This window comes from Daphnia carinata, chromosome 5 (assembly GCF_022539665.2).
Source record: "Daphnia carinata strain CSIRO-1 chromosome 5, CSIRO_AGI_Dcar_HiC_V3, whole genome shotgun sequence".
Taxonomy (NCBI): Eukaryota; Metazoa; Arthropoda; class Branchiopoda; order Diplostraca; family Daphniidae; genus Daphnia; species Daphnia carinata.
In genome coordinates, this window is record NC_081335.1 from 4443075 (window position 1) to 4467518 (window position 24444).

At 34.4% G+C, this 24444-nt stretch overlaps 3 protein-coding genes across 8 annotated transcripts; 1 reads left to right on the forward strand and 2 right to left on the reverse strand.

Annotated features, from left to right (window-relative positions):
* Positions 1-265: 265 nt before the first annotated feature.
* On the forward strand, positions 266-5995 carry LOC130696859 (uncharacterized). 6 transcript variants are annotated; one of them, XM_057519979.1, is made up of 12 exons: positions 266-414; positions 496-613; positions 790-915; positions 994-1094; positions 1174-1704; positions 1789-1968; positions 2036-2161; positions 2223-3173; positions 5193-5293; positions 5356-5518; positions 5580-5670; positions 5856-5995. In XM_057519979.1, the coding sequence occupies exons 1-8, from the start codon at positions 409-411 to the stop codon at positions 2379-2381; spliced, it is 1347 nt and encodes a 448-aa protein (XP_057375962.1). In that variant the 5' UTR covers positions 266-408; the 3' UTR covers positions 2382-3173; positions 5193-5293; positions 5356-5518; positions 5580-5670; positions 5856-5995. The 6 variants fall into 6 exon arrangements, with proteins under 6 accessions (XP_057375962.1, XP_059351451.1, XP_057375961.1 ...); XM_059495468.1 differs by having other exon boundaries at positions 2223-2709; positions 2763-3173; positions 5356-5670; XM_057519978.1 differs by having other exon boundaries at positions 5356-5670.
* LOC130697057 (carboxypeptidase B-like) lies at positions 4288-6309 on the reverse strand. The gene is made up of 8 exons (XM_059495470.1): positions 6043-6309; positions 5771-5968; positions 5386-5580; positions 5187-5318; positions 5008-5111; positions 4805-4927; positions 4567-4741; positions 4288-4497 (listed from the first exon to the last, which is right to left on the reverse strand). The coding sequence occupies exons 1-8, from the start codon at positions 6218-6220 to the stop codon at positions 4322-4324; spliced, it is 1281 nt and encodes a 426-aa protein (XP_059351453.1). The 5' UTR covers positions 6221-6309; the 3' UTR covers positions 4288-4321.
* Positions 6310-6653: 344 nt separating this feature from the next.
* LOC130697055 (carboxypeptidase B-like) lies at positions 6654-8651 on the reverse strand. Its single transcript, XM_057520168.2, has 8 exons — positions 8398-8651; positions 8111-8308; positions 7722-7916; positions 7520-7651; positions 7348-7451; positions 7154-7276; positions 6908-7088; positions 6654-6836 (listed from the first exon to the last, which is right to left on the reverse strand). Exons 1-8 carry the CDS (start codon positions 8573-8575, stop codon positions 6658-6660), a joined length of 1290 nt encoding a protein of 429 aa, XP_057376151.1. The 5' UTR covers positions 8576-8651; the 3' UTR covers positions 6654-6657.
* Between the last annotated feature and the right edge of the window lie 15793 nt (positions 8652-24444).

The following is a 24444-nucleotide window of genomic DNA, read 5'->3' on the forward strand; positions in this document are numbered from 1 at the left end:
TTACCAAATGGAAGGATAATTCTATGGGATGCCTTAGAAAGTTGTTAAGGTATCTTTCGGGTTTCGATATTTTCTAGCGGCATAAATGTATGTTTGTGTGGCACGCCACCTGCAGTTAACATACTTTTAAAAATATGTAAAAAGTAAACAAATGGCGCTGCAAAGACACGCCCCCTTATTCAGAAGGAATAATTTTAGAAATCTGGCAACAAAGCAGATCCCGTAAAATAAAATAAAAAACACATTTGTATTCGGTTTTCCTAAAGAACATTTCCCACATGCATTTTGAATGGTTTAGAAGTTTGGATGAGATTCGAACACACTAGTTTACGATTTTCATGACTAGTATTATACTTTTGAAAATCTGCTGATTCAGTTATAGTTAAAAATAATATAAACTACGTGAGAATGAAGGTACATTTGGGCTCAATAATTAGATAATAATTAGATTCATTATTTTTTTTCATGGACTGATATAATCCTTACTATTAACAGAAGCTAGATGTTCGTCAAATTCTGGCTGAGAGAAATGAAAGGAAGAAACGTGAAATGGAGTTAAATGGCTTTCCAACAGACACGAATGATTCTTTGCCTATGACACCAAGCTTTTCAGGTAATTTTACATTAAAATGACAGTCTAAACAGTTTCTGTTCACACAGAAAGCTTCCCTAGCAGTACAGCTTGCGTTGAGAATATCCTGAAGATGTCTAGCAGTTCTACTGATATCTTCACGAAATTTGCAAGACAAAGTATGCTGTTAGGGTTTACTGATTCTCAGTTTTCCAAAGATTCCATCTTGATTGAATCATCATCCCAGGGGTATTCATCACAGAGCAATACAGAGAAGAAATTAAATAGTTTTACAAAGTTGGACATTTTTTATGAGAAACAGGTCTTTCGTCTTTTTTCAGAGGGTAAAATACCAACCTTTAGCTACAATATTTAAAAACTCACTAATAGTTTTGTCTGATGTTTCCTTGAAAATTGTCTAGATCAAGTAAATTTTTCCTGGCTAGAAAAAGATGCAAGGATTAAAGATGTTCCAAAAATGCCCCATGCAGATCTGAAGAACTATTTACAGTCAGAAATACTGGTACCTTTTACAAACTAATGTTTGTTATGTTTTTTTTTTTCATTAATTTTATGCTCCTCTCCATGCAATTGTATTTCAGGCCAAACACTGTAGGCGTTCACATAGCTCTAACATTCTGGCATGTAGATACTTGTTTTTCTTAATGTCTGCAACTGCTAGCACGGATGTGATGCAAACTTGCCTTAAGATTCTTCAAGAAAAAATATCTGATACAAATGAGCCATACTCCATCCTAGTGCCAGACTTACTCATAGTTCTAATGAATTATGGCACAGTGAGCAGCAAACTCTGGTCTGACGGGAATCATATTTCCTTTCCTCGCACCTTTCGCGTTTATCCGCTGAACTCATTTGATTCAGAACTAAATCATAGTTTGCCCTTCCCTCGTCTAAATTTGGAAAAAGTATTATCCCTCTTGCGCTTTAACATAACAACATATCCCTATTTCTCCGAGTCCGAGAAAGGGGGTTTACTCAACCTGATGCTTAACCTTTCAATGGCGAACTACATAGTAGGAGATACTTTTCTCATCCTCATAATTAAAGACATAATATGTGCAATACTTGATAGCTTCAGAGCAGAAGAATGGACGGAAGTTGATTACAAAATGGTATTTTTTTTTTTTTTTTTTTTTTTGCATTTATTTTTTTTTTTTCATATTTCAACACTACAACTTATTCTCGCTTACTTGCAGGTGGAAGAACTTGCGTTGCAATGTTGGAGTGATGAACTAGATGCAATGGAAATAGTGCAACGAATTAGTTTTATACCGACGACGACAAGCCGTGGAGTGCAACTACTTCAATCTGCTGCGTTCCTTGCAATACAACATCTTATGGATTTGGAAGAAATTACTGTTTGCGGCCGTGTTCTGGTAACTTAAATACTACGTAGGGGTTTCGAAAAAAATCCATAGTAACTTTCTGTTTTTTTTTCTATAGTTGGAAGACGTTTACCGATTGGTTTTGTTATTAAGCCAAAATAATTTTAAAAATTATTGGACATTATTCGGTATCATCACGCTATTCAGTTTTACCCTGGATTCGAATGATTCATCGTTAGACAAAGTATTTCTGTTGTTAAAATTAAATGAAGCTATTTTCAAACTGTGTGTGTATCTGTCTACAGGAGAAAATGACAAATCTTTACGTAGCGATGAATGAAGCCCGCCATAGAATCAGAGACATTTCGGATCAATTGGATACTGCCCCTATGCTTGTAAAAAATCTCATGTGTGAGGTCTCTCTGATGTGGAAGGATTCCATTCCCATTGATAATGTTGTGTAAGTTTCATTAGCTTTGTTTATAAAGAGCTTTACCTCATTTCAGGAAGAGTGTGTTAAAAATGTATTTGCAAACTGCGATTTTGCGTAACCTGGTAAAACCCAAATGATTGATTTATTCTGAAGTACTATTACATGTGTGAACACATTGTGTCATACCGTAAGTATCATCTTATCATCAAAGATCTACCTCCAACGTAGTGGTGAGCCTTAGTCATTGAATTAAAGTAACATGAAAAACGACTAATTATCGACAGAACGATTTATTTCTCAGCTTTTATACAAAAGGTTAATTACACTTTGGGACACTCAGAACGACTTTGCAGTCTCTAGTTAGTCCTGTAAAGGTCATTGAACCTTGATCCGATTCATTCAAAAGTTTTAGCTTTCTTAGGGCAACGAGTTTCTTGATTGCCACGCGAGTGTGTGTATCGACATTCGGCAACGTAACAGTCATGATGAGTCTGTCGCGAATGCAAGCTTCAACGGCCAGGCGAGTTGTTTCGTTACCTCCAGATATGATTATGTTTCCATTATCGCCTTGTGGAAGATCTATTTTGACTCCATGTTTTTTCTCTAGGAGTTTTGTAATCCGTCCGCCTTTACCAGCAATTCGAGGAATTTCTGAACGTGCAATATAACGGAGGGTGGCAATACGGCCGTCGTTCTCATTTGGTACCAGGATCGGATCTGACTTTGTCACGTTTGGAATGTCCCCACCCTTCTTGCAGCCCTCAGACGACAAAGAACTTGACTTTTCGCCAAAGTCCCCTGTGTCTCCAGGACTACTCGGAAGGTCGGTGGCATTTTTTTCTTCATTGCATAATGAAACCAGAGGCTTTTTGGCAGATTTACTCGAACAAGATGTGCTATGATTAACTTCACAGGCATCAAACGGGTGAAGACGCGGCTTTACGCCGACGTCCGCCGTTTGCCCGGTATTAATCGGACAGTCTATGTCAAGAGTCAAATCTTGCCCTTGGCTTCCATTCGATGTGCTGATCCGGTTCTTTTTGCGCTTTCTTCGGTCCCTTTTCGCTTTTCGCTTAGCACTTTTATCAGCAGTGTTGAGCGTTTGGGTCATGCTCGCTAACTCAGACTGCTTCGCGTTCGGAATGTCGCGTCTTTTGTGGGCGAAAAGGCACCACAGCAGAATAATAATCGCACCAACCAGAAAAAACATTGTTGTGAGTTCCATGATGGTATATTTTTGAAATTACCCGATCTTGAAAGTAGTTGTCGTAAAACTAATCCGGTTTCAATAGTTTTCGAAACTCGAAGCGATGGAATGGTTCTAGATTTGTCGGTTTGTCTGAGTAAGCCAGGTTTCTAGAGGTGTTATATTTGAAAGCTGTAGAAAACTTATTCAAAATTTTCCTTAGTAAACAGCGCAGTATATCTGTTCTTCAATGTAATGAAACCTCCTCACAAGTGGCCGTTGCCAAGGATTTTTACTAAACCGAAGCCCAAATCTAAAGACGCTACAAATTTTTCGATTGATTATTAATTAAGTTTTCCTTTACGCACCAAATTCTGTTTGTTAAACATTTTCCGATCAAATCGTTCATTTTTTAAATGCTTGTACAAGTTTAGCCTGTCATCCTGGGATAGCCGGCATTGTGTCGTCATCCAAAGCTTATGACGAAACGTAGTCGACTATGTTACCTCTGAAGCTATGCCAGGTTTGGACACGTTTTCTCTTTCCTTTAATATGTCGAATGGCCATTTGACTAGGTTAGCAAGAAACGAAAATCGGAAGGTTTCCTGTTTCCCAAATAACATCATCCAATGTAAATATCGCGATTCGTCGGTCATTTTCTCCGTAAATGTATTGTGATTAGAAGGTTGTAACATCGCCATTTGTTTCAATAATTTAGATTTGAACTGGATGGATACTTAACGTTGGGAAAATTTTGGCTGGGCCGTATCGCAAATTAGAAGTCACTAATGTGTCATACTGTCTGCCTTGTCGGCGAAGACTTTCAATGCTGGAAAAAAATCTTCACATATTGGCAGGATTAGCGAGGGGGGTAAAACGAATCCGTAGGTTCCAGTATCGCCTAATTCGACGCCATAGCTGTATTTGATGCCTATAGATTTCGCCCAGTCCACCGAACCACCTGCGAAAAAATCAATCCAAGAGTCACGCTTAAAGCAAAGAAAGATTAGCCTAAAACAAATGCACATACCAGATGCTGAGTAAAGTAATTCAGCAGTGTTGCCTACAGTATACTTGAAACGTACAAATTTGGACGCAGCATCGTCCGCCAATGCTAACAATTCATCATAATCTGCAGGACGAAGGGCCTCATAACCCCAAGGAAGTAGTATATACTGACCATAACTATGAAGAGTGATAAAGACCTTTTTAAACCAAAAGATATTTTAAAAACTTTGACAAAGAGAGGAGTTAAAGGTAAATGTTACTTTAATTTTGGTCGATTTGCCCTGAATGAAATTTGAAACGGCAGCAGTTTCACGCTCGGAAAAACCAGCGGGTCCGCGAAAAGTTTCAGTGCACGGTTGTCGGCTAGCGCCCAATCCTCCCCACTGTTGAACACGTAGGAATGTGAGTGACAAATCAAGCCTGAAACCATCAGGAAGAAAAAGAAATAAAAGTGGAAGCATACCTTGTAACCAAAGTTCCGGTTTTGATCAACACCTCGACAAAATAACGCAACCTTAGAACGACTTTTTCGCCATAGGCGATTTTTCCTGTGTGTATACTCGTAACCTTAATTGTTAAAATATCAAGCAATTTTTAAGATAGGAATATATAGGAAACATGACATAACAACATTTCAAATACCATCAGGATTGATCACGGGCATAATGTACCAGTCAACGTTAGTCGAGAGGCCCGCGTTACCAGCAACTTCTACGAGTTGGTGGATAATATACGTCGCAACGGCTGGGGTAATCCATTCTCTCGCGTGAATTCCTTCGTAATAAAATTTACTTTCGTTTAAATAAAACAGAATGCAAGTGAGACTGTCGTTGAACCTTACCTCCGTCGATCCAGATGGCTGGGTTAGTATCCGGCGAAGAAGCTGATGAGATACGGACAACGTAAAGTGGCCGACCTTCGTATGACCAGCCAATATTAATCAATTTGACAATTTGCGGATAAGTTTTGGCCAGGTAAGTAAGGTAGTCGTATATATCACTTAAACGATGAAAGCTAGTCCAGTCCATTTTGTAGGCTGATGGACCAATAAAAGAAAAGAAATTATAGGTAAAAAAAACGAAAACAAATAGTAAGGCACTATCGAAGAATTTCAATGAACATATCGGTACGTCGGAAACTAATTAATTATCACTACTGCGTTGCTTTTAGTTCTTGATTTAGACTAAGGAAAAAAAATGTTGTGTAGAAACATCCGGAAAATGTACCTCGTGCTTTAATATTTTCGTTTAAGTTTGTAACGTTTGCATTGCCGTTGTTGATTAGCGTTTGAACATCGCCTATTTTCACCAGGTACGGGATTTCGGCATCGGCCAAACGTAATTTCAATTCCGACTGGAAATCTGGAGGTATCATTAGATCCATTGTGTTGTTTATGGATCTGCTTTCTTTCCACACATCGAGTTCTTTTCATTATCACGAGAAAAACAAAATTAATAACGGTAATCATGAGGAAATTTTATTTTCTGAATCGTTTTACCGTAATCGCGTTGAATTTTCAGCAGGAATTCAAGTCCTTCATTTGTGTGAGGTGTGATCGACCACAATTGAAATCCAGAATAAGAAACGACCTCTTCTGTCCAGACATGTTCTTGTGGAGCGGTAAGACAAGCAATAAACAAACAGTTGAAGATCAGAGCGGCAAGAAGATGAGACATTGCGTGTGGCACGCAGAGCTCTGAATAACAACGATGGCCCGGCAATGGGGGCAAACTGGATAGCTCTTCTTGAAACAGCCGTTAGGATCATGATATTGATTGCCTCGATGTGGGGCATGAGTCCCGTGCAACAGTATTTGCTTGTAACCCATTAGCAGCCAACCTGTTCCTTAATGTCTATTTTTACATTTAGCTTTTCAGATATGATTGCAGAACAGAAAGGAGTTCATCAAGTTTTGCATTTACAAAAGGATGTATGGAAATGCCTTTAAGAGTGTTGGTTACTCGCATCAATACGACCCAATATTCCAGTTTTTTATGTTTTGGAAGTTATCTTCTTCGACGAGGTTGAAATTCTGGTTATGCCACAACAATTAACCAAAAAAAAAAAAGAAACCTAATAGAGGCTTCAGTAAGTGCAACGAGTAGATTTTAATTTACATATTTGTCATGGTGGCTGCCTTATCGGCGAAAACTTTCAATGCTGGGAAAAAATCTTCACATATTGGCAGAATTAGAGAAGGGGGTATAACGATTCCGTAGATTCCAATATTGCCCAATTCGACGCCATAGCTGTATTTGATACCAATTGATTTAGCCCAGTCAAACGAGGAACCTACGTTTAAAGAAAATCTGGAAGTTATGGTTAAATGCAAAGAGGAATCAACATTAAACAAGCGCACATACCAGGTGCTGGATAAAGTAATTCGACGGTGTTGCCTACAGAATACTTGAAACGCACAAATTTTGAAGCAGCATTTTCCGCCAGTGCCAACAGTTCGTCATAATCCCGTGGATAAATGGCCTTAACACCATAAGCCCAAGGAAGGAGTATAAGCTGACCAAAGCTATGAAGTGTAAGAAAAACCTTGATTTTTAAATCAAAAGATAATTTCAAAACTTTGATGAAGAGGAAAGATAGATAAATTTTACTTTAATTTTATGCGATTTGCTCAGAATGAAATTTGAAACGGCAATAGTTTCCGGCTCGGAAAAAGCAGCGGGTCCCCGAAAAAACTCAGTGCACGGCATACGGCCAGCACCCAATCCGCCCCACTATTGAAAACGTATGAATCGTGTGAAAAATCAAGCTTAAAACCATAACGAAGAAAAATAGATAAAAATACCTTGTAACCAAAGTTACGATTTAGATCAACACCTCGACAAATCTTCCCACGTCTAGAACGACTTTTTCGCCAAAGTCGATTTTTCGTATGTGTGAACTCGTAACCTATATTTTTTCAATTTAAACGTTTTCTTTAGCACCTAGGAAGCATGAAGTACGAAAATTCCAAATACCGTCTGGATTGATCATGGGCATAAGGTACCAGTCAACGTTAGACCAGAGGTCCGCGTTGCTATCGACTTCCACAAGTTGATGGATAATGTACGTCGCTAAGGCTGATGATATCCACTCTCTTGCGTGAATTTCTTCTCATTTCCGTTTAAATAAGACGGCGTTTTAATAAGATTGGCTGTTGTATCCACAGTTGATCCTTACCTGCGTCGATCCAGATGGCTGGATTAGTGTCTGGCGATGCGGCTGATGAGATGCGGACAACATAAAGTGGCCGACCTTCGTATGACCGGCCAATGTCAATCAGTGTGACGAATTGCGGATAAGTATCGGTAAGGTAAGCTAGGTAATCGTATATATCACCCAAACGATGATAACTGGTCCAGTCCATATTGTGGCCTGATTGACACAAAAAATTACTAATAAGAGGAAAGAAGTCATTGATGGAAACACAAATGATAATGCACTATCAAAGAATGTCAATGAACAAAGCGATTCGTCAGAAACTAATTAAGTATCAATAGTGCGTTGTTTTTACTACTGTTTTTACAGTAAGCAAATACGTTTCTATTCGAAACTTCCTGAAAATGTACCTTGTGCTTTAAATATTTCGTTGCTGATTGTAACGTTGGAATTGCCGCTGTTGATTACCGTTTGTACATCGCTTATTGTTACCACGTACGGGATATCAGCATCGGCTAAACGTAATTTCAATTCCGTCTGGAAATCTGGAGGTATCAATACATCCGTTGTGTTGTTTCCGGATCTGCTTTCTTTCCACACATCGAGTTCTTTCCATCCACCGCGAGAAAAAGAAAAATTGTCAGTAACTTTGAGTAATACCAGGTCTTATTTTTCTGAATTTCAACAATCATCTTACCATAATCGTGTTGAATTTTCCGCAGGAAGTCACCTCCTTCTTTGTTGTGAGGCGTTATCGACCACAATTGAAATCCAGAATAAGAAACGACCTCATCTGTCCACACATGTTCTTGCGAAACGGTAAAACAAGCAATGAACAAACAGTTGAAGATCAGAGCGACCAGAAGCAGAGACATTGCATGTGGTAAGCAGAACTCTGAATAAATACGACGGTCCGGCAATGGGAAGAAACTGAATAGCTCTTTCTGAAACAACCGTTAGAACGATGATACTTGATTGTCTTGATGTAGAGACCAGTTGTCTGCAACTGAATATAAATGCTATATTATATCACCTACCGGCTACTGATTTGCTATTTTGGCATTTTGCTTTTCATCTATGATTGGTTTTAGGAAAAACGGTTACTCATGATTCATGAAGTTGTTAATTTAAACAAGGACCTTAAAAAATGCCGTTAGAGATGTTGGTTACTCCCATCATGGTGACCCTTGAATCCAGTTTTCACGCTTTGGAAGTTATTTTCTGCCACCCGTTTGGAATGTCGGTCTTCCCACAGCAGTTAACTTGATTTCCGGGATTTTATCTCGACAAAATAAGCCCGGCTTTTCAACCAATTTTATGTTATTCTATGTTACGGTGCAATCGTACTACAGTACAATATTCAAAATATTTATAAAACAGCTGCCTTGATGAGAAAACCAATAATCTTGTTGAAAACAGCGTTTTCTTTTGAGTATAATGTATAATTTAGTACAAAACTCCAAGTGGTATGCTCTTATCATCAAATGGAAAATTATCAGCTTGAAAATAATAAGCCCGACAAAACAATAAGCCCGACAAAATAATAAGCCCGACTTTTGCTCCAATTTTATATTTTTCGAAAATCTTCGATTTTACAGTGAACAAGAGTACTTTAGGTTCGAAACAAAGGAGTATCATGAAAATTTACTTTGTATTTTTCATAAGATCAAAAATTTCTTAAATAAATGGGAAAAATGGTAACAGATGTTGGCGCGCTAGTACGTTACAGCGCATTCGTGATACAAAATCATATTCAACAGCTCCCCTTAAGTTTTTGATATCCCTGGAGAAAAAAAAATCACACTACATAACCAAATTGAACGCTGATTTCGATTAAGTTATTGGCTTTCTAATTCAACCAGTGGTTTTCTTAAATAAAAGAAAACAAAGTGCTGTTGGTGCCATAAGTTTATTTTTAGTTTTTTACGATTAATTACAAAGCTATTGGGCCAATTGCAAAATAAACTTGATTTTCGTGATTTCTATTTAATTTTGAATCGAAAGCATGTAATTCAAGACAAATATGGAATTTAGCCAAATATGGAAAAGTGGGAAGGCCTTACCACTTTTGTCAAAATCGGCCTAAAATGACATCTCTGTTAATTCGATGGAAATCACACAGTATAACTGATTTGGAAAAAGCCACTGATTTTCTTGTCAAGTTACTCGTTTTTGAATTACACCGAATATTCGTGCAAAAAATAAGAACGGTCGGGCTTATTATTTAGTCGGCAATAAGATTTTTTTCTGCAAAACCGGCATTATCGGGATTGCGAATCTTACAAGATATACTGAAAATTGAATGCTGATTCTAATAAAATTGTTATTTTTTTCATTTAGTTAATTGTTTTTTAAATACACTGAATAGTTCTGCTGCATCGCGCTAGCGCTATAGCGTACTGGCGCGCTAGCACTGAGTAAAAAAATATTTAATATAGATCAACCTAAAAGTTATTTTCTTCATCCTTGATTGATTTCGAACATAATTCATGCATAATTTTTCATAGTTAGGTTAAATTAAAAAAGTTAATTGAAATCAAACGCGCTATTCTTTAAAGAAGATCTACTTTAACTTGAATATTATGTAATTTAGATAAAAATAAAAGTTATTTTCTTCATCCTTGATTGATTTCAAAGCTATTTCATGCATAATTTGTAATATTTAAGTTAATTTAAAGTGGATAAAGAAAATCAAACGCCCTTTTTTAAAAATCCAGTCTACTTTAACTTGAATAACTCAAAAATTATACAATTTAGATTTTAAAAAATGCTATTTTCTTCATCCTTGATTAATTTCGAACATAATTCATCCATAATTTGTCATAGTTAAATTAATTTAAAGAAGTTAATTGAAATCAAATGCGCTATTATTTAAAGAAAATCTACTTTAACTTGAATAACTCAAAGAATACGTAATTTAGATTAAAATAAATATTATTTTCTTCATCCTTGATTAATGTCGAAGATAATTCATGCGTAATTTGTCATAGTTAAGTTAATTTAAAGACGTTATTTCAAATCAATGGCGCTTTGTCTTTAAAGCAAATCTACTTTAACTTGAATAACTCAAAAGCTACGTAATTTAGATTAAAATAAATGTTATTTTCTTCATCCTTGATTAATTTCGAACAAAATTTATGCGTAATTTGTCATAGTTAAGTTAATTTAAAGAAGTTAATTGAAATCAAATGCGCTATTATTTAAAGATAATCTACTTTAACTTGAATAACTCAAAAGCTACGTAATTTAGATTTTAAAAAATATTATTTTCTTCATCCTTACTAAATTTTGAACATAATTTATGCATAATTTGTCATAGTTAAGTTAATTTAATGAAGATAATTGAAATAAAAGGCGCTATTATTTAAAGAAAATCTACTTTAACTTGAATAACTCAAAGAATACGTAATTTAGATTAAAATAAATGTTATTTTCTTCATCCTTGATTAATTTAAAACATAATTAATGCATAATTTGTCATAGTTAAGTTAATTTAAAAAAGTTAATTGAAATCAAATGCGCTATTATTTAAAGAAAATCTACTTTAACATGAATAACTCAAAAGCTACGTAATTTAGATTAAAATAAATATTAGTTTCTTCATCCTTACTAAATTTCGAACATAATTTATGCATAGTTTGTCATAGTTAAGTTAATTTAAAGAAGATAATTGATATCAAACGTGCGCTTATTTAAATAAAATCGACTTTAACTTGAATAACTCAAAAGCTATGTAATTTAGATTAAAATGAATGTTATTTTCTTCATCCTTCATTAATTTCGAACAAAATTCATGCGTAATTTGTCATAATTAAGTTAATTTAAAGAAGTTAATTGAAATCAAACGCGCTATTATTTGAAGAAAATCTACTTTAACTTGAATAACTCAAAAGCTACGTAATTTAGATTAAAATAAATGTTATTTTCTTCATCCTTACTAAATTTTGAACATAATTTATGCATAATTTGTCATAGTTAAGTTAATTTAATGAAGATAATTGAAATAAAAGGCGCTATTATTTAAAGAAAATCTACTTTAACTTGAATAACTCAAAGAATACGTAATTTAGATTAAAATAAATGTTATTTTCTTCATCCTTGATTAATTTAAAACATAATTAATGCATAATTTGTCATAGTTAAGTTAATTTAAAAAAGTTAATTGAAATCAAATGCGCTATTATTTAAAGAAAATCTACTTTAACATGAATAACTCAAAAGCTACGTAATTTAGATTAAAATAAATATTAGTTTCTTCATCCTTACTAAATTTCGAACATAATTTATGCGTAATTTGTCAAAGTTAAGTTAATTTAAAGAAGATAATTGATATCAAACGCGCGCTTATTTAAATAAAATCGACTTTAACTTGAATAACTCAAAAGCTACGTAATTTAGATTAAAGTGAATGTTATTTTCTTCATCCTTGATTAATTTCGAACAAAATTCATGCGTAATTTGTCATAGTTAAGTTAATTTAAAGAAGTTAATTGAAATCAAACGCGCTATTATTTAAAGAAAATCTACTTTAACTTGAATAACTCAAAAGCTACGTAATTTAGATTAAAATAAATTTTATTTTCTTCATCCTTGATTAATTTCGAACAAAATTCATGCGTAATTTGTCATAGTTAAGTTAATTTAAAGAAGTTAATTGAAATCAAACGCGCTATTATTTAAAGAAAATCTACTTTAACTTGAATAATTCAAAAGCTAAGTAATTTAGATTTTAAAAAATATTATTTTCTTCATCCTTACTAAATTTCGAACACAATTTATGCATAATTTGTCATAGTTAAGTTAATTTAAAGAAGATAATTGATATCAAACGTGCGCTTATTTAAATAAAATCGACTTTAACTTGAATAACTCAAAAGCTATGTAATTTAGATTAAAATGAATGTTATTTTCTTCATCCTTCATTAATTTCGAACAAAATTCATGCGTAATTTGTCATAATTAAGTTAATTTAAAGAAGTTAATTGAAATCAAACGCGCTCTTATTTGAAGAAAATCTACTTTAACTTGAATAACTCAAAAGCTACGTAATTTAGATTAAAATAAATGTTATTTTCTTCATCCTTACTAAATTTTGAACATAATTTATGCATAATTTGTCATAGTTAAGTTAATTTAATGAAGATAATTGAAATAAAAGGCGCTCTTATTTAAAGAAAATCTACTTTAACTTGAATAACTCAAAGAATACGTAATTTAGATTAAAATAAATATTATTTTCTTCATCCTTGATTAATTTCAAACATAATAAATGCATAATTTGTCATAGTTAAGTTAATTTAAAGAAGTTAATTGAAATCAAATGCGCTATTATTTAAAGAAAATCTACTTTAACTTGAATAACTCAAAAGCTACGTAATTTGGATTAAAATAAATGCTATTTTCTTCATTTTTACTAAATTTCGAACATAATTTATGCATAATTTGTCAAAGTTAAGTTAATTTAAAGAAGATAATTGATATCAAACGCGCGCTTATTTAAATAAAATCTACTTTAACTTGAATAACTCAAAAGCTACGTAATTTAGATTAAAATAAATGTTATTTTCTTCATCCTTACTAAATTTTGAACACAATTTATGCATAATTTGTCATAGTTAAGTTAATTTAATGAAGATAATTGAAATAAAAGGCGCTATTATTTAAAGAAAATCTACTTTAACTTGAATAACTCAAAGAATACGTAATTTAGATTAAAATAAATGTTATTTTCTTCATCCTTGATTAATTTAAAACATAATTAATGCATAATTTGTCATAGTTAAGTTAATTTAAAAAAGTTAATTGAAATCAAATGCGCTATTATTTAAAGAAAATCTACTTTAACATGAATAACTCAAAAGCTACGTAATTTAGATTAAAATAAATATTAGTTTCTTCATCCTTACTAAATTTCGAACATAATTTATGCATAGTTTGTCATAGTTAAGTTAATTTAAAGAAGATAATTGATATCAAACGCGTGCTTATTTAAATAAAATCGACTTTAACTTGAATAACTCAAAAGCTACGTAATTTAGATTAAAGTGAATGTTATTTTCTTCATCCTTGATTAATTTCGAACAAAATTCATGCGTAATTTGTCATAGTTAAGTTAATTTAAAGAAGTCAATTGAAATCAAACGCGCTATTATTTAAAGAAAATCTACTTTAACTTGAATAACTCAAAAGCTACGTAATTTAGATTAAAATAAATTTTATTTTCTTCATCCTTGATTAATTTCGAACAAAATTCATGCGTAATTTGTCATAGTTAAGTTAATTTAAAGAAGTTAATTGAAATCAAACGCGCTATTTTTTAAAGAAAATCTACTTTAACTTGAATAATTGAAAAGCTAAGTAATTTAGATTTTAAAAAATATTATTTTCTTCATCCTTACTAAATTTCGAATACAATTTATGCATAATTTGTCATAGTTCAGTTAATTTAAAGAAGATAATTGATATCAAACGCGCGCTTATTTAAATAAAATCGACTTTAACTTGAATAACTCAAAAGCTACGTAATTTAGATTGAAATAAATGTTATTTTCTTCATCCTAGATTAATTTCAAACATAATTAATGCATAATTTGTCATAGTTAAGTTAATTTAAAGAAGTTAATTGAAATCAAATCCGCTATTATTTAAAGAAAATCTACTTTAACTTGAATAACTCAAAAGCTACGTAATTTAGATTAAAATAAATGTTATTTTCTTCATCCTTGATTAATTTCGAACAAAATTCATGCGTAATTTGTCATAGTTAAGTTAATTTAAAGAAGTTAATTGAAATCAAATGCGCTATTATTTAAAGAAAATCTAATTTAACTTGAATAACTCAAAAGCTATACAATTGAGATTAAAATAAAGGTTATTTTCATCATCTTTGATTGATTTTGAACTTTATTCATGCATAATTTTCCATAGTTAAGTTAACTTAAAGAAGTTATTTCAAATCAATGGCGCTTGATCTTTCAAGCAAATCGACTTTAACTTGAATAACTCCAAAGCTCGTAATTTAGATTTAAATAAATGTTATTTTCTTCATCCTTGATTAATTTCGAACCTAACTGTTGCGTAATTTGTCATAGTTAAGTTAATTTAAAGAAGATAATTGAAATCAAACGCGCTATTATTTAAAGAAAATCTACTTTAACTTGAATAACCCAAAAGCTACGTAATTTAGATTAAAATAAATGTTATTTCGTGGTAATGCCTTACCACTTTCGTCAAAATCGGGATGTTGGTGGTTTTCTCCGTAAACCAGCCGTTTTCAAAATAAATTTTAAAAATGTTCCGTTAACACCCCAAATTTCTATCGCACTTACTTTTATCTTAACGATTACTCAAAAACCATAAACTCTACGTTAAATAAAAGTTCTTTATCGTGTTTTTTTTTAAATTTCGAAGTTAAATCATACATTGTTATCTAGATTTAATGATATTACTTGTTTAAAAGAAAAGTCGGGTTATTTTGTTGGGCTTAAAATTTTTGTTGCAACTAGTCTACCTTTACATTTCAAATTACTCAAAAACCATATACGTTAAGTAAAATCTAAGTTAATTTTCGTGTTCCTTATTAAATTTTGAATTTAATTTATACATAGTTATCTAGATTTAATTATATTATTTTTTAATAGGAAAAATTTTTAAGCCCGAAAGATAAAGTCGGGCTTATTTTCTAACCTAACTTTTACCGTTTTTTACGTTTTATTCAAAAACTATGAATCCCATGAATCCGAGAAAACAACTCTTATATTCGTGATGCCCGTTCAATTCTGCATCGAAATCATGTATTTAAAGCGAAATCTAAAATTTTGCCAAAATTGAAAAAGTAAGAAGGCTATAGCCTTCTCACTTTTCCAATTTTCTTCAAATCCTAGATTTCGTTAAAAATACATTATTCCGATTCGAAATTGATCGCTGATCACGAAAATGGGGTATATTTTTATATTAGGCTCCTACTTTTTGAATTAACCGTAAAAAACAGAAAGTCGGGCTTATTTTGTCGGGCTTATACTGTCGGGCTTAAAATTTTTTCCTATTAAAAAATAATATCATTAAATCTAGATAACTATATATGATTCTGATTCGAAATTTAACAAGAAACACGAAAATGAAATTTGTTTTTACGTAGACCTTATTGTTTTTGAATAATCAAAGAAGTTTAACGTGTCACGCTAGCGCTGTAGCGTATTGGCGCGCGCGCTAATAATGGTTTCGATTCACGCACACACTAATTTTTATTTTAGATTACTCTAAAACTATAAACTATTTATTTTTTTATAGGAAAATAAAGAGAAATTTTAAGCCCGAAAAAATAAGCCCGATTTTTGTTTTTTAGGTTTAATTCAAAAACTATCAGGCCAATAAAAAATAAATTTGATTTTCGTGATTAGCATTTCATTCTGCATCAAAATCATGTATTTTAAGCCAAATTTAAAATTTGGCAAAAAATGAAAAAGTGGGAAGGCTATAGCCTTCCTACTTTTGTTAAAATCGTCCAAAAACGATATCTCTTAGAATTCGACGAAAATCACACAGTATAATTCAAATTGAATGCTGATTTCGATTTAGTTATTAGTTCGTTTAAAAAAAAAGTGTTATGAGCGCCTCATCCTTATTTTTTTTAACGTTTATTTCAAAAACTATAATGCCAATTGTAAAATAAATTTGATTTCCGTGATTGTCATTCTTCAATTCATAATCGAAACCGTGTATTTTAAGAAAATAGGATATTTCATTGATGTGTCGTCCCTAATCAGGACAGTTAAAAATCAGAGAATGTGATGTTGCACTCCGCCGCACCGTGGATAAAAAAAGCCGCTTTGAACAATTACTGAATTATGCAAAAATTTCTTTTGCAATGTTTCTTAGATACTTACGGTATGTTAGCAAAAAAGAATACCATACGAAAAATCCAAAGTCTTTCATCAGTTTAAAGTTATCAGCCAATATGTGGATTATAAAATTTCAGCGCGCAAACTCACGGAAATCTGAAAAGAAAAATATCCAACCGGAAGGATGGCTACGGGACTATTTAAGACAGCAAAGAGCGCATCAGAAGACACAATTTTCTAGAACGAATCAAAAATTCGTTGGTGGGCAAAGTTCAGGTAGAATTTCTCTAGGATGATCGGAACTACAACCACTTACGAGCAATTTGCTACCGTCTGATTTTTTATCTGAAGATTCGCCTTCTAACTGGTATGCCTTAAACTCAAATGTTTTACATTTTATTCAAAGTGGTTAGCTTACTTCTGCAATTCGTAATTCTTAAGGTTGCCCAGTTGATTTACGACAACTGGAGGATGTTAGCTAACAGTTAACCTCACATGATAAAATAACAACTACTATTAGCAAACAAAACAATCTGTTCCTTACTAACGAAATCAAGAGGTCTACAGCCTTGTCAACCTGTACACTGTTGGAATTCTTGTAGAGTCAGAAATCGCAACCTGGCCTTTACAGCACCAAAGATGAATAACTACGGCGACCGCAAGAGAGAGAATATTCGTCACGCAGCAGGCGAAGACGTTTGCATTTCAGAAAGTCTACAATCTTTATTTGTGTGTATAAAATCCTCGTGCACCATCATCGGATCACTTTTTATCGTGTCTGTCATAGTTCTCATTAATCACCATCGACAACTGCGCAACAAGCCCATCAAAATGTATCTATTAGGGATCTGCTTTAGCTACTTGTTGTTTTTTATCACGTCCACTCACGAATTCATTTATTGGGATAGGACCGAATCAAAATGTCAAGCAGATATAGTCGTTTTTGGTGTCCCTCATGGTGCTGTTTTCTTGAACGTGTTCTTGGTTCTAATCGACAGATTGGTGGCCGTCAGTTTCGCCGATTGGTATCAAAGCATTATGACCGAAGACTTGGCATTCTGCATTATCATCATTAGCTCGATATTTTCCGTGTTGGTCATGCAAATCTTCTACCCCATCGCATTGGGTTCTTTACCTTGTGAGATCTCGTTTATTCGAGCTTATGTTAATGGGATACTCCTAGCTATTATATGTGTTGTGGGCATCGCATTGTACTTCACTGCTCGAAAAAAAATCGATCATCTCATCGCGACACAGAGCCGAACCAGTTCCACATCCATCCTTGAATTTAGTAACCTTGCAAAGAATGAAAAAACGCAGCGTCAATATCGGAACAGGCGGGAATTCTCGATCAACAATGATGAGATAAGCGAACAAGCGAAGGACAGTGAACGTCTCGATGAAATTCAAATAGAAATCACTCGTAATTTGCTTACGGGAGTCCGTTATCTTATATTGACGGCTTTTACGGCTCTCGTCTGGATCTCCGTTTTTTTCATCGGCCAATCGGTCAACAAAGATGTCAAATGCAGTTATTTTATTTTGCTTGAGCCCTTTTTAAAAGTATTGCTATTCACTTATGCTGCTTATGGATCAATGGTATTTTTTCATGGACTAGAAAAATTGAAACCGACGATTTTTGTACGAGTATTTAATTTGAAAAATTTTTGTTAACGTCAAAAATACGTATCTATATCCTAAGTTTTAGCACATTTTTTTGTAACGGATTTTCGGAAACACACAATTATTTAACGCAAAAACATTTAAAGCATTGTTACGTTCCCCCACCAGAATTACTCTAACCTATTTGGACAGCTGTAATTATTATTTAAAAACTTAATATAAAATAAGTAATTATTATTAGTATAAGTAATTATTAATTATTAAACCATTTCTAAAGTGTAATCCTACTTTATTAAAAGATTTAACATTTTAATTTGAGCGTTTCTTTTCGACTGATTCAAATACTCTTATAAAGTATTGCAGTTAAATACAAGAATAACCTGTTCTTCCATTTATTCTGCAGCTTTTTGTCGTACTTATAGTTTTAGCTTGCTGGTAACAAGCAAAGTGAAGAGTGTGCTATGTTAAGCAATTCCGCTGAAATGGATGACATCTCAACAATAAAATGCTGCCGATTTTCGGGATCCCCGGGATTCTTTTCCTCTGCGTTCTTTTCACTATTGAGAAAACAAAAATGTTTGGCATTAAAAAAGGAGAACGTTCTATTGCGCAAACTCGGGAAAAGAGGGATGGTTATGTTCGCATATTGTGGGTAAAACGGGATCGACAAATTAAGCCAATGGCGTACAGAACGGACATGAATTGGGAGAACGAAGTTGGACGACGATTGACGCCACACCCTCACAGCTTTGCGCCAAAGCTACTGGGCATATTCGATTATGTTCTGTAATCTGATGGACTCCAAACGATAATTGCGACGGTCAATTCGAATTCTTTTACATAACAGCGACTAATCAGTTAACTGGGAGAACGTCAGAATTGCCAGTCTGCTTTTTGAATCTATCCCTGTCAAATTTGGTCAGCGTGATCTCGCCGCCTATCACAACGTAAAGATTACCAGAATTTCAATCAAGAAGTCTTATTCCATACGAATATACAGTACCTTGAGTCGAGTCACACGCTTTGAAAATGTAACATAATTTAATGTTCCATCTGGTCGCTTTCTGTAGCTTCCTCTCGCAGGAGCCCATCTGATTGAAACATCTGAGCATTAGTTGACAGCAAATGTCTTTATCAATCAATAATTTAACGCAATCCAAATCAGAAGAATCTATCGAAGAAAGAGCGAGAACAAGGGACGTACAGAACAATCAACGCTAAAAGAGTACATCCGAAGCAAAAGGTGCAATAAAAGAAGGTAGATTTTCCTTACAGTCAGCAATTAACCTACCTCCTCTTTTGAAATGAAATCACGAATCTTTGTACTTATTAAAAAAATATGGACGAAAAGCTTTCTTCCATAAGATATTCAAAGCTCAAGTAATGTGCCACAAGACTCATCCTTCATTTATCCGCAAGTCGATGCTGATTTAGTTCCGTCCGTAGAGATGGATATCAGGTGGAAACGCTCTTAAAGATGCGCACACCAGAACTGCAGCTCACAGGTGGGAATAAGCTCTCCGCGATGTGAATGCCCAGTAGAAGCAGCAGGAAATCTACGGCAATCCAAGATCATCTAAACAGAATAACAAAGACTTCGTAATGATACACATATTAACAATTGTTACTAAAACACATTTCCCAATTATTCGCTTCGGTCTTGTCTCAAGGTACAAAACATGTAGCCACAAGGTAACATTGCTGCCATCCAAAAAACATATATGAAATACTTTACACGTAAAAGTCGTCCAAATAGGACTACGCTCATGATCTTCGGCTTACTGTGTGGAATAACGTCCCGTAATCAGGTTACAGTGACAAGTCGTGGTGCTATATTCTTTTCACATTTCAAGGACCATTTCACATAGTATGATTCAGCCTGTGAAATTGTAAATGTTTTATCACAGGTAGATGCGTTTTGTAAGGCAATAATGCACAGACAGCGAGAGTGCGAAATCAAAGGAACTGATGTCATTTCTTCTAGACTGATTAACAATCTTCATCGCATATGCTGCCCCAGTTCTATTGCTGCGCCCTACAGGCTTTCAGTTACAATCTAAGATTAGAATCGCAAGATGCTATTTTAGCTGAGTGCTCTTTGTAAAAATATACGTGTATGTGCCGTCTAAAACTTTATTTCTGTAAGCTATTACATTTTAGAAGTGGCAAAGCTTTTACTGTACGCACCCGTTGGGCTCGTGAGTACAAGCGTGATTAAAACAAGAACACGAATTTGAAATCAGTTTGTTGTCAGATTTAAAAAAAACGTGATACTCTTGTAACAAACACGAAAGATCAAATAACTGATCACACATCAAGAGTGTTCAGCTGCGTATTTGAACGATAAACAATCGAATACGCGACAGATCTGGGCATATTTATTATTTGAGAGATATTTCAACTAAGTGCTTCAATTAAAACTCATAATGGGTAAACAGACGAATGCAGAGTTCCACGTCAATTCAAATGTTTCTATTGACATAAAGCTCTAAACCTTTTAGATTATTCTTCTGGGCTTAATATCGCTTAATAAATGTAAACATTTTTGAAAAAGATCCTAACTTTCATACTCTTATGCCAATAGCTGGGTTTGCTAGCATTCAATAAATAAAAACAAAAAGACAGTGGTACCCTGGCAGGTAAACTTTTACTACAGCGCAGACTCATCGCAAAAACACGTAGGTAGTTTTTTAAAAACCTACACGAATCGAGTGAATGTACAATATAGAGCATCTATTGGCAGGATCAGTGGCTCATTCAGCTATAAGACGGCAGATGGATCGTAGCAATACGAGCAATTGAAACCGAAAGCAGCACGAAAGATTTGTTAACAAACACGAAACGTATCCATAGATCGCTACGAGTCAATATAGTTGTCTCTCCACACTCACAATCTCAATGGTACTTATCTAGTTCGATGGACAATAGTTTCAATCGCATCTTGATATAATTATATTGTTTTCAGACTGGGAGAAACGCAAGATCTTCATTATTCCTAAAATTGCAATGATGAAAAACATCAGCAGCAACGACAGGGAAGCCCTTCGTTACATTTTCAATCCAAAATGGAACATTCCGTCTTCGCAAAACGCGTTTTTCCATGTTATGAAACTGGTCTTGTCCATCGCCGGATTACTTGTCAACACATCGGCTGTGCTGAACATTGTTCGCCGTTCTCCGCTTCGAATCACGCCGGCAAATGTTTTTCTGTTGGTGGTCAATTTTCTGTATTCGCCTTTTTTATACGTACCTACCATCGAGTTCATTTGCTCCAATTGGTACCCTATCCAGTCCATTTATCAGTCACAAGTAGCTCTTGTACCTCGTTATTATACGTTCATGAATCTCTGGTTGGTTATGCTTGACAGATACGCAGCCATCAAGCACTCGGTTTGGTATCGAGAAAAAATCACGACACCTGTCGCATGTGGCATCATTTTTCTCAGCTCAACATCTGCGTTTCTTGTGAGTTTTCTAAGCGCAGTCGGATTAGACATTTGCGATTGGTTATACCGGCTCGTTTGTCCTACAGCTTTAGCAATTACGCTTGCCATTCTATGTGGATTATTCAAAACGATAAAACTGATCTTACACTGAATGAGACACTCCCCTTTGTACTGTGATTCTTTAGTCAATGGACCGTTTTTGGATTCGGAAATTTAGGGAAAACTAAACTGAAAAAATCAACGGATTTACTTTGAACGCAAGGAGACACGAAGGACAAGTTGATTTCTCCATTTTTGAAATAAAACGGTAAGGAAAATAAGGATGTTATTCAATGCGCAAACTCGGTAAAGAAGGCAATGCAAAAAAAAGGAGGCGTCAATGTAACTAAGCGATTTGGTAAAAGAATAGATCGTACTAGTGAATCTATTTAAGCAGAACAAGGACCTAATACAGCGTCACTTGTGGAAAAGATCCAAAAGAAACAACACCCCCACAAAAAGAAAAGTAAATAATAAAAGGAAATTGACTGACCAAAACTATAGCGAAGCAACACGTCCGTTCACCTTAAAATCGCTTAGATTCATGGTTACTCGCCCAAATCAAACGGTAAGCAACAGGAGAGTCACTGATTTAGAGTGCTATTAACCACACCACACCACACCACACGTCAATCACGTCACAACTTTAATAACCATAATCGTTCCTCGAGAAAGCCACTGGATTTTATTGCACGCGGATTTCAAAGATGGCCAATTCGAATGGACAAGACAATATTCCTTGCGTGTCTAATACGTCAGATGGAAAAAATCTCGTCTGCTTTAGTAATTTATTTTTTACTTCTCTTTTGAGCTTGCTCTTTCTTTAACTCTGGCTGAATCTTTTCGTTTTGGTTTTAACACTAACGCCGATTATGCAAAGGCGTCATCTTCATAGCGTGCACCGCGGCCAACTTGTTCACCTATCGATACAGGAAAGCAGCACCTTGTAAAAGCTGGGGGTTTGATTGTCCGACCACTGCTTCTATCACAGACAAAGGTAATGCGACCGTCGCAGATAATGAAATGGTCGAACGCGATGAAGCCAACAACAACGGAGAATCGTCCAACTATTGTACGACTTTCAACGACTGGCTTCAGGAAAACTTTGATATTGTTTGGTTACTAGATACCTTGGATGGGTTGCTGTGTTCTTTCGTTGTGTTGACTTACATTTTAGTCACAGTCTTTTTTTTTTCCTTTGCTTATCGGTTTGCCACTAGACCATGTGAGGATAATAAATTTAGCTGGCTGACATCTTACTCACACGAACTGGCTGTGGTGATTCCCATTGTCTACGCACCTATGGTATTCCGTATGAGACTTAAGAAATTTTGGCGTGTACCACAACGGTAAAAGAATTCTAAAACGACCAATAAAGAAATTGGCGATTATGAGAAAGATTTACTGCGTGGAATTGGAAAGCTTATTCAATATCTTTACAATGATGCTTTTTATCTCGTTGTCGTTTAATACCCTACCATTATTTAATCTCGTTTTGATAATCATTTACACAATTGATTTTGAAAGAAAATGAAATTTTGTTCGATTTTGACGTCCTTCACATTTATCGTCTATATGTGGTTAACTGAATGTCACATTAAGTGTTCGCATAATGTTCTCAATTCGTTATACTTCGTGCCGACATTTTAGGGAGCGTATGCTACACGCTCAACTGTGGATGTCAAATATCTGTCTTTTGGTTGATTCATGTAAATATTTTCGTACCTAATAAAAATAAATCGTACAACTAACCTCCGCACAATCTCTCATCTTGCACATTTTTAAACAGAAAGAGTAAGATAAATGATAAACATTACATTTGTCAGCATCCTGCTTGATTTTCAACTTTTTTACAATTCCGTACGTAAAACTTGATGACAACTGTCGCATGCATCAATTATTTGCAGCTTCTTCTGCCTGTCTCAATATATCTAAACACAATCGAATGAGACATACGCGAATAGATAGATGGAGTTGTTTATCCTGAAGCTTTTTTGCGGTTATTTTCGTTTTTCTATGTGGGTTATTCACAGCAATGACGATATTATACTGATTTAGCCCCATCCAGTTCTATTGGGATTCCTGTAATCGAGCTGCCATTATTCTCTATTGTTGTTTCGGAAATTTTAGCGAAACAAAATTAAAAAATCGTGGTATTTCATGCAACGCGCAAACTCGTCAAAAAAAGATGCAAGAAAACGGAAGGCGCTGGTATCAACGCCAAGCGACTCACAAGGCCAATAGAGCGTCCTAGCAAATCTATGAAATGAGAGCAAATACCTAAAAACAGCGCCACTTCTAAAGAAGATTCAGAAGAAGTAACATCCAAAAAGAAAAAAAACTGAGCGGCGCGAACTATAAGCGAAAGCCAACAACTGCGTCGAACTCGTTTGATCTTCCAGATCAAACGGTAAGCGATAGAATATATCCATCACGCAATCCTAAAAGTTAAGCAATTAAACAAGCTTTATCGCAATCAGATTCAACCAAATCGTTTCTTATATCATTTGAATCAACACTGCGCGCAGATTTCAAAGATGACCAATTGCAAGGGACAAAGCATTCTTTTTTGCACGTCCAACCCTGAATTTAGTAATTTCATCTGCACAAGTAATTTGTTCTTTTAATTTTTCTCTTTCGAACTCGGCCATCGCTAACGGTGCGTGTGTTCTTTACACTAACGACAATCATTGCAATCGAAAGGCTTCATCTTTATAACGTGCACTGCAGCCAACTTGTTCGCCATCGTATGTAGGAAGTCCATGTCCTGTGAAAGCCACAAAATTGATGCTTCAA

Excerpts from the sequence above, each read along its gene's own strand:
- LOC130697057 (XM_059495470.1), bottom strand. The coding sequence starts at position 6,220 with ATGTCTCATCTTCTTGCCGCTCTGATCTTCAACTGTTTGTTTATTGCT. Across the intron at positions 4,742-4,804 it reads GCAAATCGACCAAAATTAAA|GTCTTTATCACTCTTCATAG; the intron begins GTAACATTTACC and ends TGGTTTAAAAAG. Across the intron at positions 4,498-4,566 it reads ATTACTTTACTCAGCATCTG|GTGGTTCGGTGGACTGGGCG; the intron begins GTATGTGCATTT and ends ATTTTTTCGCAG.
- LOC130697055 (XM_057520168.2), bottom strand. The coding sequence starts at position 8,575 with ATGTCTCTGCTTCTGGTCGCTCTGATCTTCAACTGTTTGTTCATTGCT. Across the intron at positions 8,309-8,397 it reads GAAAATTCAACACGATTATG|AACTCGATGTGTGGAAAGAA; the intron begins GTAAGATGATTG and ends GTGGATGGAAAG. Across the intron at positions 7,652-7,721 it reads AGCCATCTGGATCGACGCAG|AAATTCACGCAAGAGAGTGG; the intron begins GTAAGGATCAAC and ends GGAAATGAGAAG.
- LOC130696859 (XM_057519978.1), top strand. Across the intron at positions 916-993 it reads CTTTCGTCTTTTTTCAGAGG|ATCAAGTAAATTTTTCCTGG; the intron begins GTAAAATACCAA and ends AAAATTGTCTAG. Across the intron at positions 1,969-2,035 it reads CTGTTTGCGGCCGTGTTCTG|TTGGAAGACGTTTACCGATT; the intron begins GTAACTTAAATA and ends TTTTTTCTATAG.